The sequence below is a fragment of the Phaenicophaeus curvirostris genome, chromosome 4, assembly GCF_032191515.1.
Source record: "Phaenicophaeus curvirostris isolate KB17595 chromosome 4, BPBGC_Pcur_1.0, whole genome shotgun sequence".
In the NCBI taxonomy this organism is placed as follows: Eukaryota; Metazoa; Chordata; class Aves; order Cuculiformes; family Cuculidae; genus Phaenicophaeus; species Phaenicophaeus curvirostris.
The window spans coordinates 24,679,051-24,702,327 of NC_091395.1; the positions used below are offsets into that span (position 1 = coordinate 24,679,051).

The following is a 23,277-nucleotide window of genomic DNA, read 5'->3' on the forward strand; positions in this document are numbered from 1 at the left end:
GTAATTAAGAAAAATACATGGATTATATAGATATTTATGAAAGTTATGACAGTGCAGTGGCTTCCAGTAGTCAGAGTTTAATCAGAGTATGGATTACTCTTTACACGTAACGTTTTCTCTGTTAAAAAATTAATTTGAAGTTATGTATACAGCCACTTCCCTTGTGATTATAAAAAGTGTTGAGGTTCTAATTTTGTTTCCCTTTTGCTGGCAAGTACTGCTTTTTGACAGCACTGACTGCAGAATGCAGCATACCTGCAACAGAGTCCTAGAGTACCGGCTTGGAGGACATTGTCCAACATCTAGTCTTGTTCCTGCTTGCTCTTACAGCTTTCCACTTGGAGGATTTAGTTTTTCCCATTTCTGCTGTGTGGTCTGCTAGGCCAAATCCTGATGAATGCAGTTGCAAATGAAAAAGCATTTCTTTATGGCAAAAAAAACTTGGGAATCTCACTGATTTAAAGGATCTGCAGGGAGATATTTTAAAAGTAGAGCCTAGCGGGTTGCTCCTCTGCAACTACAGTAGAGCAGCTGAGCAATGCTTCATCTGTAGTGATTGTGAAAGGACAGATATCATCAGGATATGTTGTATCTTCCTGAATGTTTATATTAGTTTTAGGGATGCTTCCTGGGCGCTTTTAAGTTTGTGGTTGAACTATTAACAATTTTGGTTATTAAAAATAACACTGAAGAACCTCCCAGCTTGTTATTTCAGAGTTTTGTTTTCTCCTTTCCATGATGCTGGAAAATCATTTGAACTGTGCTTACTGCCACAGTTGTTATGCTGCAAGCAGAGTTATCTTGGATATTTACCTTCTGTATTAAGGTGATGATTTATTGCAGAAGCTGAGTTCTCTTTTGCAGAATTTCCCATTGACAATGGTATTTGAATTCATTGTGTAAAGTTAAGGTTGCTCTCCCTCCCCTTCTCTCAGTGTATCATGTCTAGGGTACAAAAGTTTGCTGCCCTGTTAGCTTCAGAAGTCAGTGGGTTTAGGTTTCTCTGGTTTGATAGAGGAGACCAGAAGCAGGTAGAAAAGAGTGTGAAACCAGGACATGTGAACCTTGATCTCAGCTCTTTGAGGTTTTACTTGTGGAGTAAGTGCATGCTGTTGACAGGTTGCTGTGGTTCAGAAAGGTGGAATTCCTTTGGAATGGTTTTGGCGGTGGTCCCTTAGGCAAATTACTAGGATGTTGTAAAAGGAATATGGATTAAGGGCTGTGTGCTTATGCACATAAGCTGTGTACCACCTGAGCCAGTGTGTACTCATAGCCTGTGACAAATGTGATGCCATTCAGATGAGTGTTTGTAAGCAAGAGCCAAGCTAATATGGATTGGTTTGTGGTGTGGAGTGTCAAAAGGACAGTTATAGTGCGTTAGCTGGTGTATAGTAGGTAACTTATATGGCAGTGGGTTTTTATTTGAGATTTTGGGGAGAACGATGACAACAATAAACTGTTCAGCTTTAATTACTTCAGTCCTTCTGTGAGTGCTTCTTTGGGAATAAGAATGCCTTCTTCTAATACTTGCTTAATTTGTTCTAAATCTGTGTGAAGCTGGCGTTTTGTGACAGTACAGAACTTATCCTTACTAAAAATCATTTGTATGCTGAGAGGTGACGAAGAGAAGGGACGTATGCGATAGGAGAGCAGTGAATGGGGATGAGAAGAAGATGAAACATTTCCCCTGTTGCTGTCAAAACCTCTGTTGTCTGAAGAACTTGTGCCACCATTTGTATGTCTGTTGAACTGGTACTATTAACTGCAAGAGCAGTTCTTTTCAGTATTTATATTTGACCATGACAGTCTCCTTATAAATTTATTACTTTCTCCTCTACATTAATTTTCTGCTTGCATACTTCACAATGCTATTTAAAACCTTAATAAGCTACTTTTTGAACATAACCCTTGAGATTTAGAGTTAGGCCATCATACTTTTAATACTTCTCAAACCACAAGCACATTCTCCCAGATGGAACTTTCTAACTGGTTGGGTACAGAATGAATTGCTTTCTGCTTTACTATTCTCTCTTTCTTTCTCTTTTTCACGATCTTCTTAGATTGCCACTGAGGAGCCGTTGAATCCCATTAAACAAGATATAAAGAAAGGCAAGCTTCGATATGTGGCAAATATCTTCCCTCACAAGGGTTATATATGGAATTATGGTGCCCTCCCACAGGTAACATTTTTGTTATAATGGTGAAAGTTTTCTGTCTTCTGTGTAAATGGCCTTGTAAATCCTGGGTACTGCCTGAATGCAAATCAATTGCAAGAGGGATGTTTCTTTTTGGTACATTTGTAAATTAGGGTTTTTTTTATGTTGAGCTTTATTGTGTCCATAAATTTTGATCAAAATTTGATGTCAGCGTAAACATGCTGTATTTCAGGAAGGAGTTAAATTACCAAGAAATTTCAAATCTTTAATCTGTGCCTCTGTACTGTAGTGAAAGAATTAAACTCTCATGGTCTACCATTCAAGAATACTTTGTAAAATAGCCCTTTTCTACTTAAAAAAGGCATTTTAAAAATTACTAATTTAGGATTTTCATGTATCGCAACATAAATTCTAATTGGTATTTCTTAATATCTTTTAAAAAGAGGACCAAAAAGGCTGTTCTATTTTAGATTAAACCTCAGCTGCCTTAGTTAGCTATTCTTTGAACTGTGAGACTTTACTGATCATGACACGTTAAAAACTTTGAGCCTTGAAAAGGCCCAATAACGGCTGAAATTTTGAGCACAATGAAAGATTTTAAACTGTTTTCGTTTCTGAGAATAACACAGAGTTAAGTTAGTACTGAAGAACACGCTGGAGCTAGAAAAGAGTAATTTATTTACTTTACATTTAACTGCATAAGCAATGGGAGTTAACTCCTGAAAATCTGCTTATGTATTTAGTCCCTGAAGAGGAGATACCAGGCAGGTGCTGGAGTATAAAAATGAAGTTCTTATCTAGTCAGCCGTCTCAGTAGACAGATTTTCCAAGTAGGTATAGTTGGGAACCAGCAATTCCATTTAATATTTTTAAATTCATGTGTGCCCCTTAATATAAAGCCAAAATTAAAATTCGAATATTTTTCTGCACAAAGTGCATTATTTTGGACCGATGATGCTTTCCCTGGGAGAAATGTTGACCTCTTCTTGTTACCTTGTGAGTCAGAGAGGACTGGAGATAATTGTCACTTTTATTTTCCGTAATAACTTTTAAATACCAGTTGGGTCGTTACACCTCCAGTTGTTGAAGTGTAGATGACACTCCAGATTCCTGCTAGCAGGTGTAACAAACAAATGTGGCTCATTGTCTCCATTATCAGAAGAGGACTTTTCATCAGGATCAGCAGTTGCCAGAATTTCAGCCCTAGTATATGGCTTAAAGATATGTATTTGTGGCTGCTGCTTTATGCTGTGGAACAGAGAACTAGAAGGTGGTGGTAGGGGTATAATTGTCACAGGAGTTGCTGTACTGTGCAGAGAACAATACCATTGCTAACAAGCTTTCCTTCTACCCTATGGGTGGAGGAGTGCAGCTGGGCAGAAGAACAGTACCGGTATAAAGCAGTCTTACAGAAAAAGCACTTTGCAAGACTACTGGAAAAACAAGTTTTAAATGGAAATTTCTCTCTCGATTCCACTTCAGCAATTTTTCGGTAATGATTCTGCTGCCTAAGCACTTGAGCATTTGCTTTTCACAATTTTGGTTTTTAGCATGAGTTAAGTTCTCAAGAACAAGTTTGTTGCGGGGGAGGCTTGACAGTCTAGCCTCTTGGGTGGAAAAAAGGTTTTACAAGACCTTTCCAGCATAACTTCATTAGACTCAACCTTCTCACCAGGAAAACTTCTCAACTATAGCATGAGTTACTCATTACTAGCCAGCAGGAGACAAAATGAGTGTTGGTCTGATAATGAAGTTGTTTTAACTTGGCTATAATTCTGTGCTTGTACAGAGCTTAGAACTTCTCCTGGAGAAGCTTCTTTGGTCTTAAGCTGCTGTCTGTTCTTGGGAATGTACACATCTCAAAATACTCAGAAAAGTTTCATATCTAAATCTGAAAACTTTAAAAACCTGGTTTAGTGCTGACAAATCCATACTTAAGAGCTTGGTTAGCTCAAAGCCTAGATATTTTTGAAAGCAACTTGTATTTGTGCCATGGTATGTAAAGAGTATAGTAAGAATGTGATTGTAGGATGTTCTAGTTTAATTCCACAACCACTTATAACCAGGAAAACCCGTATTTAGGGTCCTCTGATGCCATAATCACTGCAGTTTTATAGGGCACCTGTTGAGGCACAGATGTAGTTAATACTTCAGTTACTGTCTTCTCAGTAATCCTCATGTTGCTTATCCTGAGTATGAGGACAAGATACTCACAATCAGTTCACTAGCTATCTGTTTGTTTTGTTTCTTCTTTTCACATTGAGCAAGACATTTCTCATAAAGCTGATGTTTTTATTGGTGTTTTTATTAATCTTAATAATGTTGTGGTTAGAAGAATTGGAATCCTAGATCAGCTGGTAACTGATCATTCTCTTTCTTTTGACAGACCTGGGAAGACCCAAAGCATACCGATAACATTACAGGATGTTGTGGAGATAATGATCCTATTGACGTTTGTGAAATAGGTTCAAAGGTTTGTCTTTATCAGGATTCATTTAATTTACCAATTTATTAATTTAATAATTTGGTGAACAACTTTTGGAAGAGAAGAGCAGATGGAAAATAAGAAAAGAGGGTAATAGTCTCAGGAGATGACAAAAGTATGAATAGAGTATCTGAGGATAGAATAGGTGAGGAAGCAGTGGATTTTTAGAAAGGAGAATAAAAGTAGGGTTTAATAAAGTCCGTGTACTGGATAAAAGGGAAAATAAGAAAATACCACCCTGAAGTTCTGTGGCTGGACAGTGAGTTTGGGGTGAAGGAGGAGATTTTTTGAGGAAGGAAAAGATTTCTTTCTCCCCTGTTCCCTACTGCAATTGGGAATAGGTTTCTTAAAGGTGAGGAACTATGGCACCATCATGTAGATAAAATTACAATGTCAGACCCTCACAGGAGTTAGGTTTGAGTTTTCTCATGGGTGCAAACAGAAGTAGGTCCCTCTTCTCTAGAGAAGACAGGAACTTATTGCAGTGTTACAGCGTTATGACATATGGAATGGGTGGATGAAAAAGAGGTACAGCAAACACCATTAGTGGGTATAGGGGAATGGTTTAGCTTACTGAAAGAAAACCTTACATATCTGAGAACAGCAAAGAACGGAGCAATCTTCCATGGTACCAAAGATGGGGTTATGAAGCAGAGGAGTTTGGAAAAGGGATCTCTTGAGGTATCTTAGGTAAGAGGAAAAGTGGCTTTATTTGAGCAAAGGAACCTAAAGATGGATTTCGAGGGATCTTCCCAAGAAAATGCAAGAAAGAGTTGTGCTGATGTTTCTGGGGAGGGGTGTGTATTGGAATCTAGAGGAAGGAGGAGCCAAGAGACAGATTAAGACGAAGAGCTGAGAAAATAGAGAGCTAAGAGGCAAAAGAGGAAAAAAATGAGATATTTTTGACTTGCAATTTGGGGTGAAGATCAAGAAGGTGTGGGGGAAGTAGAGTAGAAGAGGAAGAGAAATTTCCTAGCTTCTGTTGTTTACTTAAGTGCTGACAGGACATTTGAGGGTTGAAGAATAGCAATGGTGGGAAAAGGGCTGGGTTAACAGATCTATCTTGCAGTTCTCTTAGCTGCTGGTCAAAAATGTGAAACTATTTTGTCTGTAACATAAAAGAGAAGTTCCATGTAATGTTTTCCAAATCTTTATGAGATTATGTTCTGTTTCAGATTCGTTCTTCTGGTGAGATTGTTCAGGTGAAGGTCTTGGGTGTTTTAGCCCTTGTTGATGAAGGAGAGACAGATTGGAAGATAATTGCTATCAGTGCGGATGATCCAGAAGCTCAGAAAATCCATGGCAAGTATTTTTATCTTAATGCGAGTTATGTCAGCAATTTGGACAGTAGAAAGGTGCCTGAGCTTAGGCGACCCAGGACAAGAAGAGACAGACGGTGGAAAGGCAAGGCTTTTTTTTTCCCTTGTTTAAATCAGGTGTTTCCTTCAAGGAGGGCATGTGTGCTTTCACACTAAGCTTTTGAAAAGGTTCCCTTGAATTTTCAAGAGGACCTGTCATGCAGAAAATCTTTTAAACTTATGAAACACAACTGCCTTAGAAAGTGACCTCTTAAAATTACAGGCTTATCTCCTTTGTAATAGTGCATATTTACCCACTCAGATTATGTAGCACACTGCTATTTTCCTTGTTGAAAGTGTTTGTTCCTTTTATATTTGCAGGCATTGTGTTGCATTTTGAAGAGGGCTGTACATTTCCAGTGTTTTGTCACTTCTAACTGGGTTACTTCCAGGGTTTGTTGCCTAGTATAAACTATTAGGTTTTACCTTTTGGCTTGAAAATTTGCAAAGTAAACTGGTAGTGCAGCTCACCCTAATATCAGCCTTGATGATGACTAGGTGTGCAGGGAGAAATATTCTGTCCAGACTTGTCCTTCTTGTGCCCATGCTTCTGATATCCAAAGGGAATTAATGTGCTGAAACGTGTCTATCAAATAGCATGTGAGGTATAATTTTGCTTTCAAACTGTTCATTAAGAAGATGATACAGATATGTCAAACCTGCAGGGGGTTAGGTTTTACAGCACAGGTAAAGTGCAGCTTTTCTCTGGATAAATTGAGATTCACTTCCTTAAATGCAGTGTTACAGGGAATCATGGGAATTAAGTGTGTAAGTTTGTCTAGAAGTTAGTAACTATTAAGAGACCAAATACTGTATGTACCATCAGGTATGTACAGTCAGAGCCTGCTCTTTGTTAGTAGGGAGTACCAGGACACAGAGTGACCTTTCTGTAGAAACAGGGCTATCCAATAGCTTTTTAAGGAAGTACATTTCTTGGCCATTGAGACTTTTTCCTGGTTTCTGAATGTGAAGTAATTATATCACTGGACTGGCCCTTCATTGTTTTCTTGCAGGTTGCTTTCACATGGAGAATACTTGACTTGTGGGGAAAGAAGGGGAGAAGAGGAAATAAGGAGAAAGAAACTCTTGGGTTGATGCTGATTAAAATCATTGGGCAGATGAGTTGCTACATAGTGTTTATCACTCTTTGACTACTTTGACAGTTAGAGATTAAGAAGTTCAGCTTAAGGAAATAGTAAGTAATAGTTTACTGTTAGTGTCAATTTAAACCTCTATAATGTGCAATGAAATGTAATATGAGTGTCAGTAGTTAAAAGACAAGTAATTAGCACTTCATACACCGTTCTGTTTAATCTTTTTTCCTTAATTTCAGAGAGAGTTTAATCAGAGAAATGGGGCAGAGAATTTAGAGTCTGCTAAATGGAAGTAAACATGGGAGAGTTTATGCCACTGGGTTGAGTAGCTCTATTTGAAAACCCTGGGTTTTTTGGTTTGGTTTTTTTTTGGGTAATGACTGGTTATGTCAGCTGTGCTAGAGCTTTAGTTTATTTGGGAGGGGAGTGAGAGTTTTAGTCTTGTTTAAAAAAAAAGGGGGCAAATAATTTCCTGTACTTGGTTCCTATGTGCATCCTTTCTTATCAGAGAATAGGTGCAAAATTTCAAGGAGAGAATTGTTCTTCTGAGGTGCAGAGAAGTGCAGAAGTATTTATCCAGTTTAATATGATTTCCCTTTGGGATTGGAGTTGCAGTCCAGAATTTTAAAAAGGCAAGAAAAAGGGGAAAAACAAAAAAAGCACCCATCTGCTTTTACAAAACATGAGTAGCTTGCAGTGTTTAATAGCAGTCCTTCTTTAGTCTGAAAACAAACAAATCTGTTGGACTAGGCAGTACAATATGTCCTTTTATACTTGTTTTTCCCCCTTCCCAAAGATGTTAGTTATTTTAGTATAAAGGGATAGCGGCTACAGATAAAACTGGTATCTCCCTCAATAATTGACGTGCTGCTGTGTTGCGGTGCTGGCTTCCTAGGGAGAGATGATGTTAAGTGTTGCCTTCTAACTCTGTCCAGCCATTTTTATGTCATTTGCTAAACATTTTGAATTGGACTGAGAATCATCACATTTGCTTTCAGCTCAGTATGTGCAGAGCCCCCAGTGAACATTTGGAAAAGATAATTTCAAGACACCAGAGCGGTGATTACTTGCAAACCCCATCCTGTGCCCACTCAGTGTGTTAACTCTTCTTGCTGCTTTAAGCATACCCCAGGTACTCTGTATCTTCTCCTTCTGGGATTGTGATTGTTCTCATAAGTGCAATTGATTTTTCTGAGGCTTCACAGAACTTAAAACTGAGCAGTCCCAACTTCTGAGCAGTTCTTATTGTTTATTCATTGCAGTCCACTGTAGTGTGTCCTGCAGGCATTTATTGATAAATACTGGTTTAAATTGGAAACCCTGCCTAGAACTCTGTCTTTCACACAGAGGGATGAGAAACTCTAGTTTATAGTGACAATACCCAGGAATGATAAGCTCTGCTTAGTACCTAGTCAAGTGGGAACTGTGTCATCAGTGGGAATAGCAGGGGTTTAGTGTTTTTTTGGACTGACTTTAGAACGTAATCTGTTTGAAATTATAGTTCTTAATACTGGTGGGCCTGGGGACAATCTCACTTGAAATACAAGCTGTATGTCAGATGCAGATATCTGTATGAGGAAGTTTCTTTTGGACCAAAACTGGTCATCTTCAGGTTTATCTATTTCAATGAGATCAGTTTTTGTGGCTACCTGAAAACCACTGTGTCTTTCTGTTTTGACAGTTGCCAGGCCATTAGCAGACCAGCAAAGAACATCTGACCAAAGGAAAGGGAAAAGGCCTAAAAGCTCCCTGTACACTGAAACACTAAATCTTGATCTTGTAACAGGCCTGACAGCTTTTTTTTTGGTGGTTGTTGCTTTTTGTTCAGTTGGATTTTGTAAGATACTGGCCAGGAGAAGCAGCAAATTCTTAGGAGTGGAAAGGTGACTTGTCTGCTAATCTCATACATTGGATTGACTTTAAAAAATGAGGATTCATTTACATATCTGATGTGCTAGACAAGGTTGGGCTGAGAATGGATGAGAGATATTTTTGTGCTGTAATTTGGACTAAATGTACATGGCATCTTCATGTTGGATGGAAGGTTTGAAAATCACTGGCAGTCGAAGCAGGAAGAAACTTTTGAAGTCTGCCTCTCAAAATGTTGTCTTACATTCCCTGAGCAAATTGGACAAATCATTTATGCTGGATGGCATTTTGGAGGTGATTTACGAGCCTGGAATCTTAGCAGGTGTGTTTTGCTATTGCTTACTGGAAAGATGCTGGTATATATTCAACAGCAGTTGGTGATTTCTACCTGCTTTCTTGCACTGCTGTTTGCTGGCACTGGTATAGTTAACTGTACCATGCTGCCATGCCTTTTTCCCAATGTAAAACTCAAGACTGGCTTTCTGAGTTACGTGATAAAACCTTAAGTGACAGAAACAAAGTGTATTGCATACTTCGTACTATATATTGTTATAGACCCTTGCATGTGAGTGTATTTATATGCAGAGTAGCAGCAGAGGCCCTGAAAACCTTTGTTGTGGATTTGTGTAAGCATTCAATATAAAGAGATTAATTATCTGTACTGAGGCTCCCCTCTTACCCCCTCACACCACACTGCACAAAATACACCAAATGCCTTTATATGGAATGTAGCTGCTGCTTCCTGTAAATGTTTATAAGATGTTATTAAAAACATATGTCCTCTCTTCCCACAGACCTTGTTTAGAAAGCTTGCTGCAAGCATGTTGTTTTAGCTTTGCTTGCAAGAAGCAGCATCTGTTGTACTAAAAATGGTAGTTTTGTACAAATGCTTTTGTTGCTCTCTTTTGAAGGCCAGATAGGATTGGGATCTGCGTTTGCAGTGGCTCATTCCCTTGACAGAGCGCTAGAAGCAGTTGTTTGTGTCATCCTCTAGAGATTTCCCTTATTGAGACTAAATTGCAACCCTTAATGTGATTAGCCGTCTCTTTTTTAACCCTTGGTGTTTAACTTTTGGTGCAGAGAAAAATGGGACTTACGGTTGTATGGAGGCAGTAAAACGAAATTCCCCACCTAAAGCCCAGTGGGTATGTGCTAATAATGTCCCTGCACGAGCCTGAACTCTCTGCTCTGTCACTCTGAGTAGGTCTTGCATGCAGAGATGAAACTGCATTAGGCCAGGTACATGCTTACTGCCCCTGTACTGCCTCAGCCCCTTTTGACATCAGTATGACTACACAGCTGTAAGGGAAGGTAAGCAGTCAGGGTCAGAACAAAGGATCTAATGGTATCTGCTGTGGGAAAGGCATCTAAGTTGGTTAGGATTTTTTTGTACCGTATGCGGGTAGTTTCCATAGTTACTAGTGCACTAAGTCACTGTATTGCTTATTGTGATCTTTACCTTTCTTATCTTTTCTGCGCATATTTTTCCCCTTCTCCTTCTGATATCCCAAAGATGCTGTTGGATTTCAAAGTGGAGGACTGAAACAAGCTGTCTTTAAAGCTTTTCTGTGACACCTGTTAATGAACTGAAGAGGTAGCTGTTGAGCGATGCAAGAGCTGCTGTTTTCCTTATATTTTTTTGCTGTGTGCTGACTTCACAGCAGCAGGATTTTTATAATTATAAAAATCATAATACAGATATTTTGGGGTGTTTTTTTGTTGTTTTTTGTTTCTTGAACCATTTAAGCTTCATTTGGTGCCTGTGAGCTGTCCTTCATAACAAAGAATAGTGATGTGTAGCATGGGGATGAAGGAGCATAACTTGCAAGGAACTAAGGAGATAAAAGCAACCACTGTTGCCCGTTTTAAGTCCTTAAAACCGGAACATACAGCAGCCAGTACTTTAGAGGTCATATAGTGGTGTAACCTGATTCTGTGTAGGCATGTTACCTAGGACAGGTACTTTCCATTAGAGAGAGTGTGAAATTCAGGCAGATGATTGTATCCATGAGGATGGTCATCCCTCATCTTAAGGAGGTAATGAGAGCCTGCCCCAAAGCCTATTCTAATATTTAAGTCCTTTAAAGAGATATATTATAAACAAAGCCTATAAATAAGGAACAACAGATAGAGGAGGGCTCAAGTGTCAGACAGTAAAGCACTTTTTGTGGGAATAGGAGGCAAATAAACAAGTAGGAGGAATGGTGAAGCAGTGTTAGGAGAAAAGTTTGCTGGAACAGGAACCGGAAAAAAAGGAGCAGCAATCCAAGAAAGTATGCTTGAATTTAAATGCTGTCTGGAGATGGAGACCTGAAGTTTGTCCACTGCTGGGAGCTGAGGAGATTGCTGCAGCAGCGTCATTTGCTTTATAAACTTGAGGAGATACTGTCACTTCAACAAGCAGTAGAAATTGTGAGTTCAAACCTCACAAGAGAAGATGAGAGGAGGGGTGTTCCCTTGCTTGGAGAGAACAGCATGTTACACTGGAGCCCTGAAATCAATTTTAATTGAAGCTGCAGTTTTATTAAGACCCAAATGAAGCTTCCTGCCTCCAACCAAGACCCCAGCCTTTTCTAAATCATTCCTTCTTGGTTGTTCTTGTTTCTTGGGTGAACAACCCACCCCAGTGAAAGGCTTCTTGTGCTCTTAAACGTGAATTTCAGCTAGAAGACCTGCCTCTAGCACAGCCTTATGTGCCCTTGCTTTTTTTCTGGGATTCTGCCAATAAAACTCCTTAATCTTCTACAGGAAAATGGCCAGCAGTCAAGTTTAAAATGTGTTTTTCTGGAGTCCATAAACATAAAACCCTATTAAGTGCATACAGAAGTGAAAATTTACATAGAATTCTTCAAAGTTTTTGTTTTCTTCTTCGGGTAGTGTGTGATCTGGTGGAATTTGGGATTGGCATCCATCAGATGCATATGAACATTCAGCTTATCTTCTCACATAGGTTTGGTCTCACAGTTCAGTCTACGTGTCATCTCTGCACAAGACTTTTTGCCTTCTCCTACTGTTCTCTTTCCAAATATTTGAATATCTTTGTTCACGTTCATAGACTAGATTTTAAAAAGACATTTATGCACTTAAAGATGTTAGTGGATGATGTGTATCTACGGAAGAAGAGAATGTGGTAGCCAAGCAGTATGGAGAGAGAGCAAGAGACAGGAAGAGATGCCAGGGGAATCAATCAGGAAGGGAGAAATGAACTAGTCACTTGCAAAACACTGAAGAAGGAGAGGAACACCGTGGAAGGTGGCCTGGGCAGAGTAAGATTATGAATAGCTGGAGTACTGCATGCAAAAGTGCAGCAATAAAAAGTCAAGTCCCATTTCTATCAGAAGTGACTGTAGGAAGGAAATAGATGGAAAGAGAAGGATTAAATCAGCTGCAAGATGTACTTGGCTTCCAGAACGGACAAAATCCTTTATTGTATCAAAATCAATTAAAATAGCATTGAAGGCTTTTCCATGTAAACATATTGTCAGAGAATTAATTTGCCAGGAGGCTGTTAGCACCACCTCATTGAAGTGACTGGAGTGATAGTAGTCTCACAGGACAACCCGGTAAAATTTAATGTGCACAGCAGAAGTAAACATCTAAGATCATGAACTGTGTCTTTGCTATAGCAGTACAGCCCTCGAGCAGAATTACTGTGTGATTGCTTAATCTCTGCACCCACAGGGGCAATGTTCGTCCTTGCCTCCCAAGGGTGTCCTGCAAATGGCATCCGATCCTCTTTATGTCCTGTTCCATTTTTGCACAGTAGGATTACAGAGGAAAAGGTAGAATTGACTTCTCACTGCAAGCCACGAGGTTATCAGCAGAGTTAGTATTCAGTGCCTCTGGCACATATCTGTCTTTTATCTAATAGGCTGAATTTTGGAGTAATGTGACAAAGGGATGCCTTTAATGTAACTTTAAGAAGCCAAGCCTGTATTTTGTTTGGATGTGCTGTTTAAAAATCCATGTGTTGAAATTGTTTTTACCAGCTATTCTTTCATTATCAAAAAATGCCTGTAGTCCCTGCAGTTGTTGGGGAAAAAAAATTGCTTCCAAGTATTGCAAGAGGTATCTACGAGACAAAAACCTATAAATATGGAATTTGTCTTCCTCTTCTGTCATGAGTATGGTCCTGTTATTCATTGTCCCTTTGGATCTTAATTGATGAAGGGCAGGAGGCAACTGGTTTATAAGATATCAACAATGGGCAGTTAATGTAGTAATGTGAAGTTCCCTAATGACTTTGAAGGTGCTCAGTGAAATCAAATTGTTTGCAGATCCTTTATGAGACTTTAAAAAATGAATGTTACAAAAGCTGTGAGTATAAATGACCCGCCTTTTTTTTTTTTTCCTTTTTTTAACCTACAGATATTGATGATGTCAAGAAGCACAAACCAGGTTACCTTGAGGCTACAGTTGACTGGTTCCGATTATATAAAGTCCCTGATGGTAAACCAGAAAACCAGTTTGCTTTTAATGGAGAATTTAAAGACAAGGTGAAGATAATCCAAAATTAAAGATGCACCTTTCTGTCATGTGACATTTTTAATACATCCTAGATTTTTTGGAATTGTAAAGGAGGAGGTTTGACAAAAAGAACTTTTGTACAAGGGATTTTTGAATCCAACTTATTAGGTTAGGAATAAATAATGTTTGCTGCCTTCAGTTTTATTCAAGAAAAATGCATAGATTATTAAAGGAAGCCTGCAAAGAAAAATTTAGTCTCAATCCTGACAAGACTTACACACGTATCTGTGTGTTTGTAGTGTTTTTTCACAGCATTTTCATCCTCCCTGTAAGAGGAATGAACAGATTGTCTTTTCAGGTATTTTTTCAGTCCTGTTAGATAAATCTTCCTGACATTCTTTTAAGGCAATGCAATTTAAGACAGATAAGAGGCTGCAGATTTTGTCCTATCTGGTGTTTGCTCAAGGTATACTTTTTCCTGGTAATTTCCAAGGTATAATTTTTCCTGTGTAAAAACATTAGAACTGGTTTGGCTTGAAGCCTGAAAAAAATGTTTTTCCCTTTTTTAGAAAAAATGAATGTATTTTTAAACTATCTGCAGTAAAAATGGCCAGTGTTTGAAAGAAGAGTGGACCTGGGAATAGACCTTGCTGAAGAAAATACCTGGATTTTTCCAGAGAAACTGGATGTGATTTGAGTAAAAGTGCTTTGCAAATCATGTGTTGCACATAGTGTAGACTCTTTTTGGCAAAGAATCGAAGGTTCTTAATGAATGATGCCCACGTGTCTGCTAGTTCAGCCTTGCAGCGTGCTATCAAAGTTATAAAATGCCTTCTGAACAGCATAGGCCACTTTACATGTTTTGTCTGATTAAAGAGAAGTCTTGCCTTCCCTCTGCTCTAAAACTGTCTTCTAAATCAATCAAATAGAGAGTTGTAGGGCTTGATAACCTGATCTCTGCCCTTTTCTCCCAGGAACTAGTCTTAAAGATGTTCCTGTTCTGTAAAGCAGAATGTTACTGCGTAGCAACAGTTTAGCGGTATATCCTTGTCAGGCCGCTGGAGTTCAGACCTGAGGCACTGAGTGCCCCGACATAGCTGGTTTGGAGCACTTGAATAATTCTCAAGCATTTCTGGAGACACAGCATGCAGTGAGGCGGGTGTGGCTGTGCTCCAGCATCTCTGGTGAAGTTCACAGTGTTCCAGTGGCATTTTGCCAAGTCACTCCTTCTTAGGAAATGTGTATGTTCTGTTGGCAGCTTTTTGCAAGCCAGTCTACGTATTAGCATTTGGACACTGAGGGCTTATTTTACTTTATTTTGTTGAAGCCTTTTCATCCCTGCTCTGCCCCTGATATTACTTTCGTTTCAAATAAATAAAAACTGTTAAGCAGCTGACATGTGACATTGTTGCAAATGCTTAAGTATATGATTGGGCAATTAATGATGTAAATGCAAATTTTGCCGCTACAGGGGAAACCTCTGACCCTGATGTGTATGCGTAACAAAGGAGTCACAGCTCACGCAGTTTGTCCCGTTTAGGTCCTGGTACAGTTTTCTAGAGCTGTAGGCGTCTGCTTAGCATCTAGTGCTGATTTCACTTTTTTGTGCAATCTTTGTGTTTTCTGGCTGCGGGCTGAGGGGAAGTCCTGAATGTGTTGCCAGTGTATTTGGCAGGTAGTGAAGTTTGTTTGTTTTCATAAAAAAAGTGTTATATTTTCCAGAAATTTAATGATGCCTCAAAGGAGGCTCCTTAAAATAACTCGTGAAACAGTATGTTTTAATAAACTAGTTCTATGGGTCTTTTTCTGTCTAATAACATTTTAAATAATAAAACTTTTCCTTGATGTAAAATAGGATTTTGCTGTTGAAATTATTAAATCCACCCATCAATACTGGAAAGCTTTGCTTCATAATAAAGCTGATGGAGGTGCTATTAAGTGGTAAGTATCCAGTCACATCTCTTCCTCTTTGCGATGTGTTAGTTCTGGTGGTGTGGTATTTAACATGTGGCAGCTGTGCATGAACTGCTTAGATTTCTTACTCTGAGATGATGGAAATAGTCATGGTTTTGATTGATAATTAATTGATAATAGACTATGGTTAACTAATTGCACCTTGTATGACAATGATTTACTGGTAAGTGGTTCCAAAAATATGTAGATTATATAAAAGTGACGTAGATTACTTCAGCTTTCAAGGACTGGCCCCAGAGTGTTAGTTCAGGATCGTACTGCACTACTGTCACGCAAAATGCTTTTACAGCTTAGTATTCCATATTTTTCAGTTGCTCTCTGGAATGAGAAAAGCATATTAGTATTCTTTACTAGACTTTGGCCTGGGCTAAATTAAAATGGACTGTATTAAGCTCTTTGGACTGGTTTGCATTGACGGTTCTGGCAACAGCCTTATAGAGCAGGCAGGTGTCTCTGCATGGTGCTTCCGAAAGGTTGTGGATTACCGTTAGCTAAAGTGGAGGGCAAAGGCCGTGGGGGAAGCTCTGCTCAGAGAGTCACACTTGTCTTCTAATTTATTGGGAAAATGTGACTTTTTCTTTCGTGGAGCTGATTGAACACCCTAGCAGTTGAACAGGTTGGTAGTTCTACTTTAGCATGGCAAGAATACTGTGGGATGATATTCAGATTTTAGTCTTGATCATTTCATAGGCACTTTGGGCTTCATTTTGACAGTATTAAAAAGTACTTAAAATTGCAGTTTTGCTTTCAGGAATTGAACTTCTTGCCATTTACTGTGTAGGACCTTAAAAACTCATGACCAAGCTCACTTTTGGTATGAAAAGATGTATACTCATAGGAAAATGTTTCTGCAAACTATATTGCCCCAGAGTTTCTCTACTTTCTGCAAATAGTACAGGTACTTGCTGCTTTATGTAGGAGTAGAATTCTGACCTTTTTTTATCTCCAAATACTGCAGGCAAGTTACAGCAAACCAAGGGTGGCCTGCCAGAGAATCTGGCGCACGATTCTTTGAGGCATGAGAGACAGGGATACTCGCACCATCTGTGCTAGCTGTCTAGGTGTTCAACTTCCTTGGGAAGTGCCAATGTTTCTGCTGACTTTGTGGGGGAATTTAGTTTCTTAGCTCTGATCTTCTGAACTGTACCCAGCTTATCTGCCAGAAGCATGGAATGTGAGCACCGCTTGCATTAATGTAGCACTTCATAGCCAAAAAGCCCCTCAAACCCAGAGAAACAAAGAATACCCCTCCACACCCCTGTTCACTTCTAGCATTACTGGTTACTTTGTGTTTTTGACTTCCTCATTTCTTGCAGATAATGTGTTTCTGAGCTCTATATGTGAAGTTCTTTTTCCCATGAGTACTTAATTGTGCGTGTGCTTCTTTTCCACTGATTGATAAAACAAGTTTTTAATTTTATTTTATCAGCATGAATGTTTTGGTGAGTGGCAGCCCGTTTTGTTGCAGTGAGGAGGATGCCAGATCGATTGTGCAGTCGGTAAGGATAATATTTACTTGCTTCCTACCCTTTTTTTAAAAGTGATTAATAGAAGAAGATGCTTCCGAGCTCCAAGAATTAAAGAAAGTACCTAAACTGACATAGTCCTTAGATGAAAATTTGAGGCATAAAGTAAAAGTGAGACCACAAAGGTTGTGGGGAAAATGTAAGTATTATAGCATAAACTTTTCACTGCAGTGGCTCAGTTGAGCTTTCTGGCAGGTTCATTACTGTTGTGGTGGGGGCTTTTTGGTTTGGTTTTCTTTTTCTCCCTCTGCAGTGCTGTTTCTTTTGATCCTGAGTAGCAAGATGGACTGCTATTTGTTATCTAGCCTGCTGTCTTCTCTGTCTCCCCTGTTGCCATGAGTTACGACCCAGTATTAGAACTCATTGACTAGCTGACTGTAGTCCCTAATCACTAAAGGGATCCTTTGTTTGTCTACTTGCATAATTAAATGCAGTGCTGTAAGAGAGGGGGTGCTTTTTTGTGTGTTTCTTAAAAGAATGCTTGTCATATTCAGAAAATTAACATAAAATTAAAATATGCAAGTTGCCTGTTCAGGCAAGAAAAATGTCCTGCAGGTCTGATGCTTTCATGTGCAAATGCTAGCAGAGAATTTCTTCCATTTTAAAATACGCTCGTTTGGATGCCAGAAATTAAGCGAAGTACTAGAAATTACATGGAGAAAAGTACCCCCAACTATTAACTTTTTTTTTTTTCTTTAAACACATACTATGATTGAGTCTGTGCTCATGTCCACAGAGCGTGGGAGGCATCTTGTACATATGCCTGGCTGCCTGGGCAGCCAGTGTTTTGCCCCAGTAGTCACAGTAATTATGCAAGTTCAGGTGTCAAAGGATACGCCATCCACTGTCTGTGCAGTTAACGTTCCAATGGCATTTCTAGTAAGATGTGTTGTTGTGTTTTGTCACAAGCCAATAAGATTGTCAATTGCAAAGAAAATCTGGTTTAAGTCATAAAGTGGTATCAAACCTAAACTTTTCCTCTTCAGGTCTCGTGCTTTCAGAACTTCTTTAGAAGTACCTTTATGATTGCCCTTGTGAATGGGACTCATAAGTTTTAAATGAAAGAAAAGCTCATTTTTGAAATTCAAATACGTTTTTAGATATGTCACTCACAGCTATAAGCAAATAGTTACCTTGTCTGCACTTTCAAATTCAACTTTTAGTGACTGTTTAAATGCAACTAGAATTTCAAGTTCAAATGTATTTGGATGGTGACAGACGTGCAAAGGAGCATTTTCTTTTGCATTCTATGTTTGTACTTCAAAGCATGTAGATTAATTATCTGTTTAAATCAGCAGCATCCTATGCTTTGTCTCTTAATAGCAAATAAAAATAATTTCTTGGTTTTAGGGGGGAGGTTAATAAAACCAGTTCATAAAGTAGGTACCTTGTATCAAACTTTAGTTTCTTTTTTTTATTTTGAATGCTTGCCACCTTATCGAATGTTATCACTTCCTGGATTTTTTTGTGCCTCACAGTATTTTCTTTAAGTGATACTGTTTTTTGTGAAGTTGTCATCACATACTCCTTTCCATCATTCTGTTTCAGTTCAGCTTAAGCATTTTAATTCCGCTTTTGTAGGCTACTGTCTCTTGGTACTTTTCAGGCAGGGAAAAGATGCAGTAGTCTTTTAAATACTGTTCGTACTGCATGCAATTTCCAATCTACAAAACCAAAAAGAACTAAAATGATCTTGAAATATGAGTGGTGGACAGTCAAACTTTAAATATAAGCAGGGAGGTTGACTTGCACATTTTAAGTGGGTACCTTTTTGTCTAGTACACCACAGTGCCCACTTTGGTTGTCAGGCATTCATCTCTTTCAAACTGAAGTGGAAGTACGTACATGTTGGCTGCACAGAATTTTAATGGCTGTGGTAATTTGAAATGAAAGCTGCCTGTGTCTCTTCAGGGTTTTTTTGTTTGTGTTTGTTTTTTTTTAAACTGAAAGCAGATATATTTTCTTCTAATTTATGTACATCTATTAACTTGAGGATAAAAACAGAGGAATGAAAGCTGAGGTAGAGATTTTGTATGCATGTACAGTGAGAAACATATTGCAGCTACTGCAAAATTTCTGAGCTACTTGTGTAGTGAGAGATGGTTTCCTACAATTCTGTTTCCTGTGTCAGACACTAGTTATGGATTTTTTGAGTTGGTGTTAATTGCTTAAAATCAGGTATATTGAGTTTTCAAAAACCCCAACCCGAATCCCCAAAAGACAACACTCGGTATTGTTACATACTGACTTTTATGGTGAGTGAGAGAACTGAAACTAAGAACCAAATAGAAACCAAACAATTCCTTACCAAATGCTTACCAAATTGTGCACTAATCCGAATTTTATATTGATTTTGATTGGATAGTTCCCAAGATACTAAAAAAATCTTCAGGAAAATTTGAATTTGTAAGCTTACTAATGCATTTCAAATAATTCAGGTCTAAGTAGGAAAGCCTGTTAACTGCCTTTCTCCCTACATGTTTTCTGCGAGATCATATCCATTTGATACTTGGTAGAAGCAGAATTTTCTGTTCAGTGGCCAGTTATGAAACAAAGTATTGGTGGGTTGGGTTTTTTTTGGGGGGGGGGTAGGAGGTTGTTTGTTTGCGTTTTTGTTTTTAAATTATTTGGTTTTTTCAATTCCAAATGAAAAGGTTGTATAGTGAAGAGATTCCTGGTTCAGTGGTGTGAGGTTTTGATTTGTTCCTGCTGGGAAGGTGCTTATCTTAAACCATCAGAGCAATTATCCCCGAAGTGGCAGGCATCTGCTTATGCATGGTGACCATTGTTCTCCCTACCTGATGAGATGAAACATTGGTTTTAATGGAAAAAGAGGGCATGGTCTAGTGCTAAGGCCTGGAAGACAGTTTTCATAGAGTGCTGGAGCTCTCAGTCCCCACGTATAAGAAATAGAGAAGGGATGGCAATAGAACAACATGGCTGAGTTAAGACCTGATGGTCAAAATAAAGGGCAAGAGGGAAATGCACAAGCTGTGGAAGCAAGGAGAGAGAACCTGGGAAGAGTGTAGAGATGCTGCCTGGTTGTGTAGGGATGGGGTCAGGAAGGCCAAGGTTGCTGCCAGGGCTGAAATTGACAAGTGATACAAAGAATAATAAAAAGAGCTTCTACAGGTATGTCAGCCAAAAAGGAAGGATAAAGAAAGCATTAGCCCCTGGTGAACACAACTGACAAGCTGGTAAGCAATGGATAAGGGCAGGCTGAGATACTCAACGTTTTTCCCCTCAGTCTCCTCTGGCAACCTCTCCTTCCACACCTCTCAAGTGGATGGACCACAAGACAGGCGCTGGGGGAGCAAAATCAGGGAAACTGAGAGAGTTGGACTTGATCAGCCTGGAGAAGAGAAGGCATGGGGGAGGCCTTATAGCAGCCCCCTCCCGTAGCTAAAGGAGGCCTACAAGGAAGTTGGGGAGGGAAACATAATGATAGGACAAGACATAAAGGCTTTAAACTGAAAGGTTTAGATTATACATGAAGTAGAATTTTTTTATGATGAGGGTGATGAACCCTGAAAGTGAGGTGATAGATGTTTCAACCCTGGAAACATTCAAGGTAAGGTTGTATGTAGCTCTGAGCAACCAGTTGAAGATGTCCCTGCTCATTGCAGAGGGGTTGGGCGGCTGGATGACCAACCTTCCAACCCATTCTATAATTCTTAAGACCTGGATTACATTTGTCATACTGGCACATCCTTTCAGACCAGTCACATTCCCTGTACAGGGAATTACTGTGGATAAAGAAGGGGAGGAAAAAAGAGTACTGTTTTTCCCTTCCCTCCTCACAGGCTTTGACTTGCTCTTCAGTGGATCAAGCCCTATGCCTGCTTGAAGGCAGGCTAGTGAGGGAATTTCACACCAAAGCAGCTCAGTCTGAGTACTGCACTGTGATAAGCCCAGCTATGCAGCTTCTGGGTCAGTTTGTCTACCTGCAGAATAACGCCAAGTTTTCATTAATGTCTTTCTGTGCCGCTAAGTAGCAGCAGGAAGTTCCACCTGTTGGTGTGGAAGATGGGGGTGGTCACTGTACAGTTTTCTTCTCCTGAAGCTTCAAACAGCTGTAAACTCTGCTTTTGAGCCTGGCTCTTGCATGGTTCACCAAAGTGATTATCTACTTGGGTAAACGTAGTTAGGGGTGGGCTTGTGTCATAGCAAAGGCCAACATCCACATGTTTTTTGCACTTAATTTGTGAGCAAGCGAGCACGGCAGGATTCCTTGTGCTGTGATGCTCTACTTCTGTCCCATCAGTTCTATCAGTCTGAAAACTTGTCTGTTTCTGAGGAGCTGATAGAAGGGCAATGGAGGGTTGTTGCTATGCATGTCACTAGCATCCTTATCACGAGGCAGGTTGCTTCCAACTGGTGTTAAAACTGGCTTTAATTTTGTCCTTCAAGTAACAGGACAAGGCACGCTGTGTAATACTGCGATTGAATAGCGATGTACCTGGATTTGAAATGGACCTGGATTCACATATCTGCATTTTGAAACAATTTGTGTGTCTTTATACTGAAACGTGTATAGAGAGGTGATTGCATAGGCGTTTTTACTCTTTAATATGTAAACAGCAAATTCTGTTATCCCCAAAGACAGTACAGTAGGAAAATCCCCTTTACATTAGGCAAGATGTTAATGTATCACTTGTTATTAGTATGTATTACATGTTATTTATGAGCAATCAGGAAATCTATAGAGTAGTTAACAGGGTGAAAAAAAAGGGAAGGTCTCTAAGGTAGAGCATTATCCTGTTGGGGGCAAGAGGAACTTCTGTTTTTATTAATATCTCTTGACTTCAGCAGTAAACTAGCTTTGAGTTGTGTGCTGCTGGTGAAACTTTAAACACTGACATATCGGTTTGATTATTTTTTTTTAGGCACCATTGCCTGTGAATGCAGATTCTATTTCCCCAGAAGGTACGTTTGTCCTCAAATGCCATGTGATTTCTTGAATAATTAGCTTTAAAAATTGACATAAAAACTGTTGCGTTGAAAAAAGGTAGATTTGTGCACATGAGAATAACAGTTATGCTTTGTCAGACTGTAATGCCTGCCCCTGTTAAACAGAACATGGGCAGAACTTCATGGATGGTTTGTGGGAGAAGATTATTTTTGAGTATAAGTGTGGCCCACTTAAAAAGTTGAGAAGTCTGTATATTTTTATGTCACTGATCATGGAATGCAAATAGGTGACACTTGTCCTTTTTAAAGGAGAAAGGTTACTTTACCTTAGTTTTGTCATTCCTCATAGTAGCTAATTAATCAAATAAACAGCCCCTTTCCCTAAAAGTGACATAACCATACATAATTTTCAAATGTAAGTTCTAAAGACAAAATTATCTCTTTCACTTTTGTGATTGTTTTCGTATTAATAGAACATACGTTTTTTGTCAAGAAATAAGAACTCATCTTACATTTTAATTTTTGTTAACTACTTCAAAAAAGATTTCTCTACTGGTAGGAACTATAATGCAGAGCTACGTGCATTTTAGGATGAAGGAGTTAAGGAACATGAAGAGAAACTTTGTAATGAGTGGAGTTCCAGATTGTTTGTGAAGTAACATCTGTGTAGTCTGTCATGGGAAAGCATTCTGTGTGCCTTTATATGGCATGCCAATAAATAGCATTTATTTACTGAAGTATTACATCTCAGGCCGCTGACAGACAACTGAACATAATCTGCCTGATCTTCAGTGTTTTCCACGATGGTCACGTCAGTGTTGTAATTTGTTGTAGGATTGTTTCAGCCAAACTGTTAAAAGTGAACAGATTTTATTTTGAGGCTGTGCTATACATAGACTGAAGATAGAGCTCACCCAGACGTATTGCTGTGGGAGGGGAGATAGCCAAAAGGGCAGAGTGTTGCTTTTTCAAGTATTTGTGTCTGGATGGTTTTATAGAATTAATGTCAGTCTTGATGTGTATTTTTTTTTGTTTTAGTTGATTCCTGGCACTTTTTTCCCAAGTGATCATCAAAGTGCTCTGAAGCTGCATCATCAAATCTGAAAGTCATCCCTTTTTTGAAGACAGACAAAAGCACTAATTGCTGGGTTCCTGTTGAAATAACTTTTCAACTTGTATAAACCTTCTCTTGTGTAAATAAATGCTGATGTTATAAAATGAATGTTTCCTTTCTATGTTTGTCTTTGTGCAGGGTGGAGCAGAGGACAGAGGAGGACTTGCTAGCTTGTTTGTTTCTGAATCTCAGAACTCCAGAATTGCTGTTATCCATTCATGGAGTATCAAATGAGATGGGAAATAAGGTGTCTTGTTCTCCATATTTTGGAATAATTCAGCCCTTGGGTGCATGGAATACTGTTAATTTGCATCTTAGGGCTT

At 39.0% G+C, this 23,277-nt stretch overlaps 1 protein-coding gene across 1 annotated transcript in view; it reads left to right on the forward strand.

Moving 5' to 3' along the window:
- The window catches only part of PPA2 (inorganic pyrophosphatase 2), a 38,001-nt gene extending 14,943 nt beyond the window's left edge, over positions 1 to 23,058 (forward strand). Inside the window, exons 5-12 of the mRNA XM_069855541.1 lie at positions 2,061 to 2,180; positions 4,543 to 4,629; positions 5,817 to 5,943; positions 13,331 to 13,458; positions 15,285 to 15,370; positions 16,833 to 16,902; positions 21,816 to 21,855; positions 22,879 to 23,058. Coding sequence (XP_069711642.1) covers positions 2,061 to 2,180; positions 4,543 to 4,629; positions 5,817 to 5,943; positions 13,331 to 13,458; positions 15,285 to 15,370; positions 16,833 to 16,902; positions 21,816 to 21,855; positions 22,879 to 22,907 — 687 coding nt within the window. The 3' untranslated portion in view covers positions 22,908 to 23,058. The remainder of the gene's footprint in view (positions 1 to 2,060; positions 2,181 to 4,542; positions 4,630 to 5,816; positions 5,944 to 13,330; positions 13,459 to 15,284; positions 15,371 to 16,832; positions 16,903 to 21,815; positions 21,856 to 22,878) is intronic.
- Positions 23,059 to 23,277: the final 219 nt, after the last annotated feature.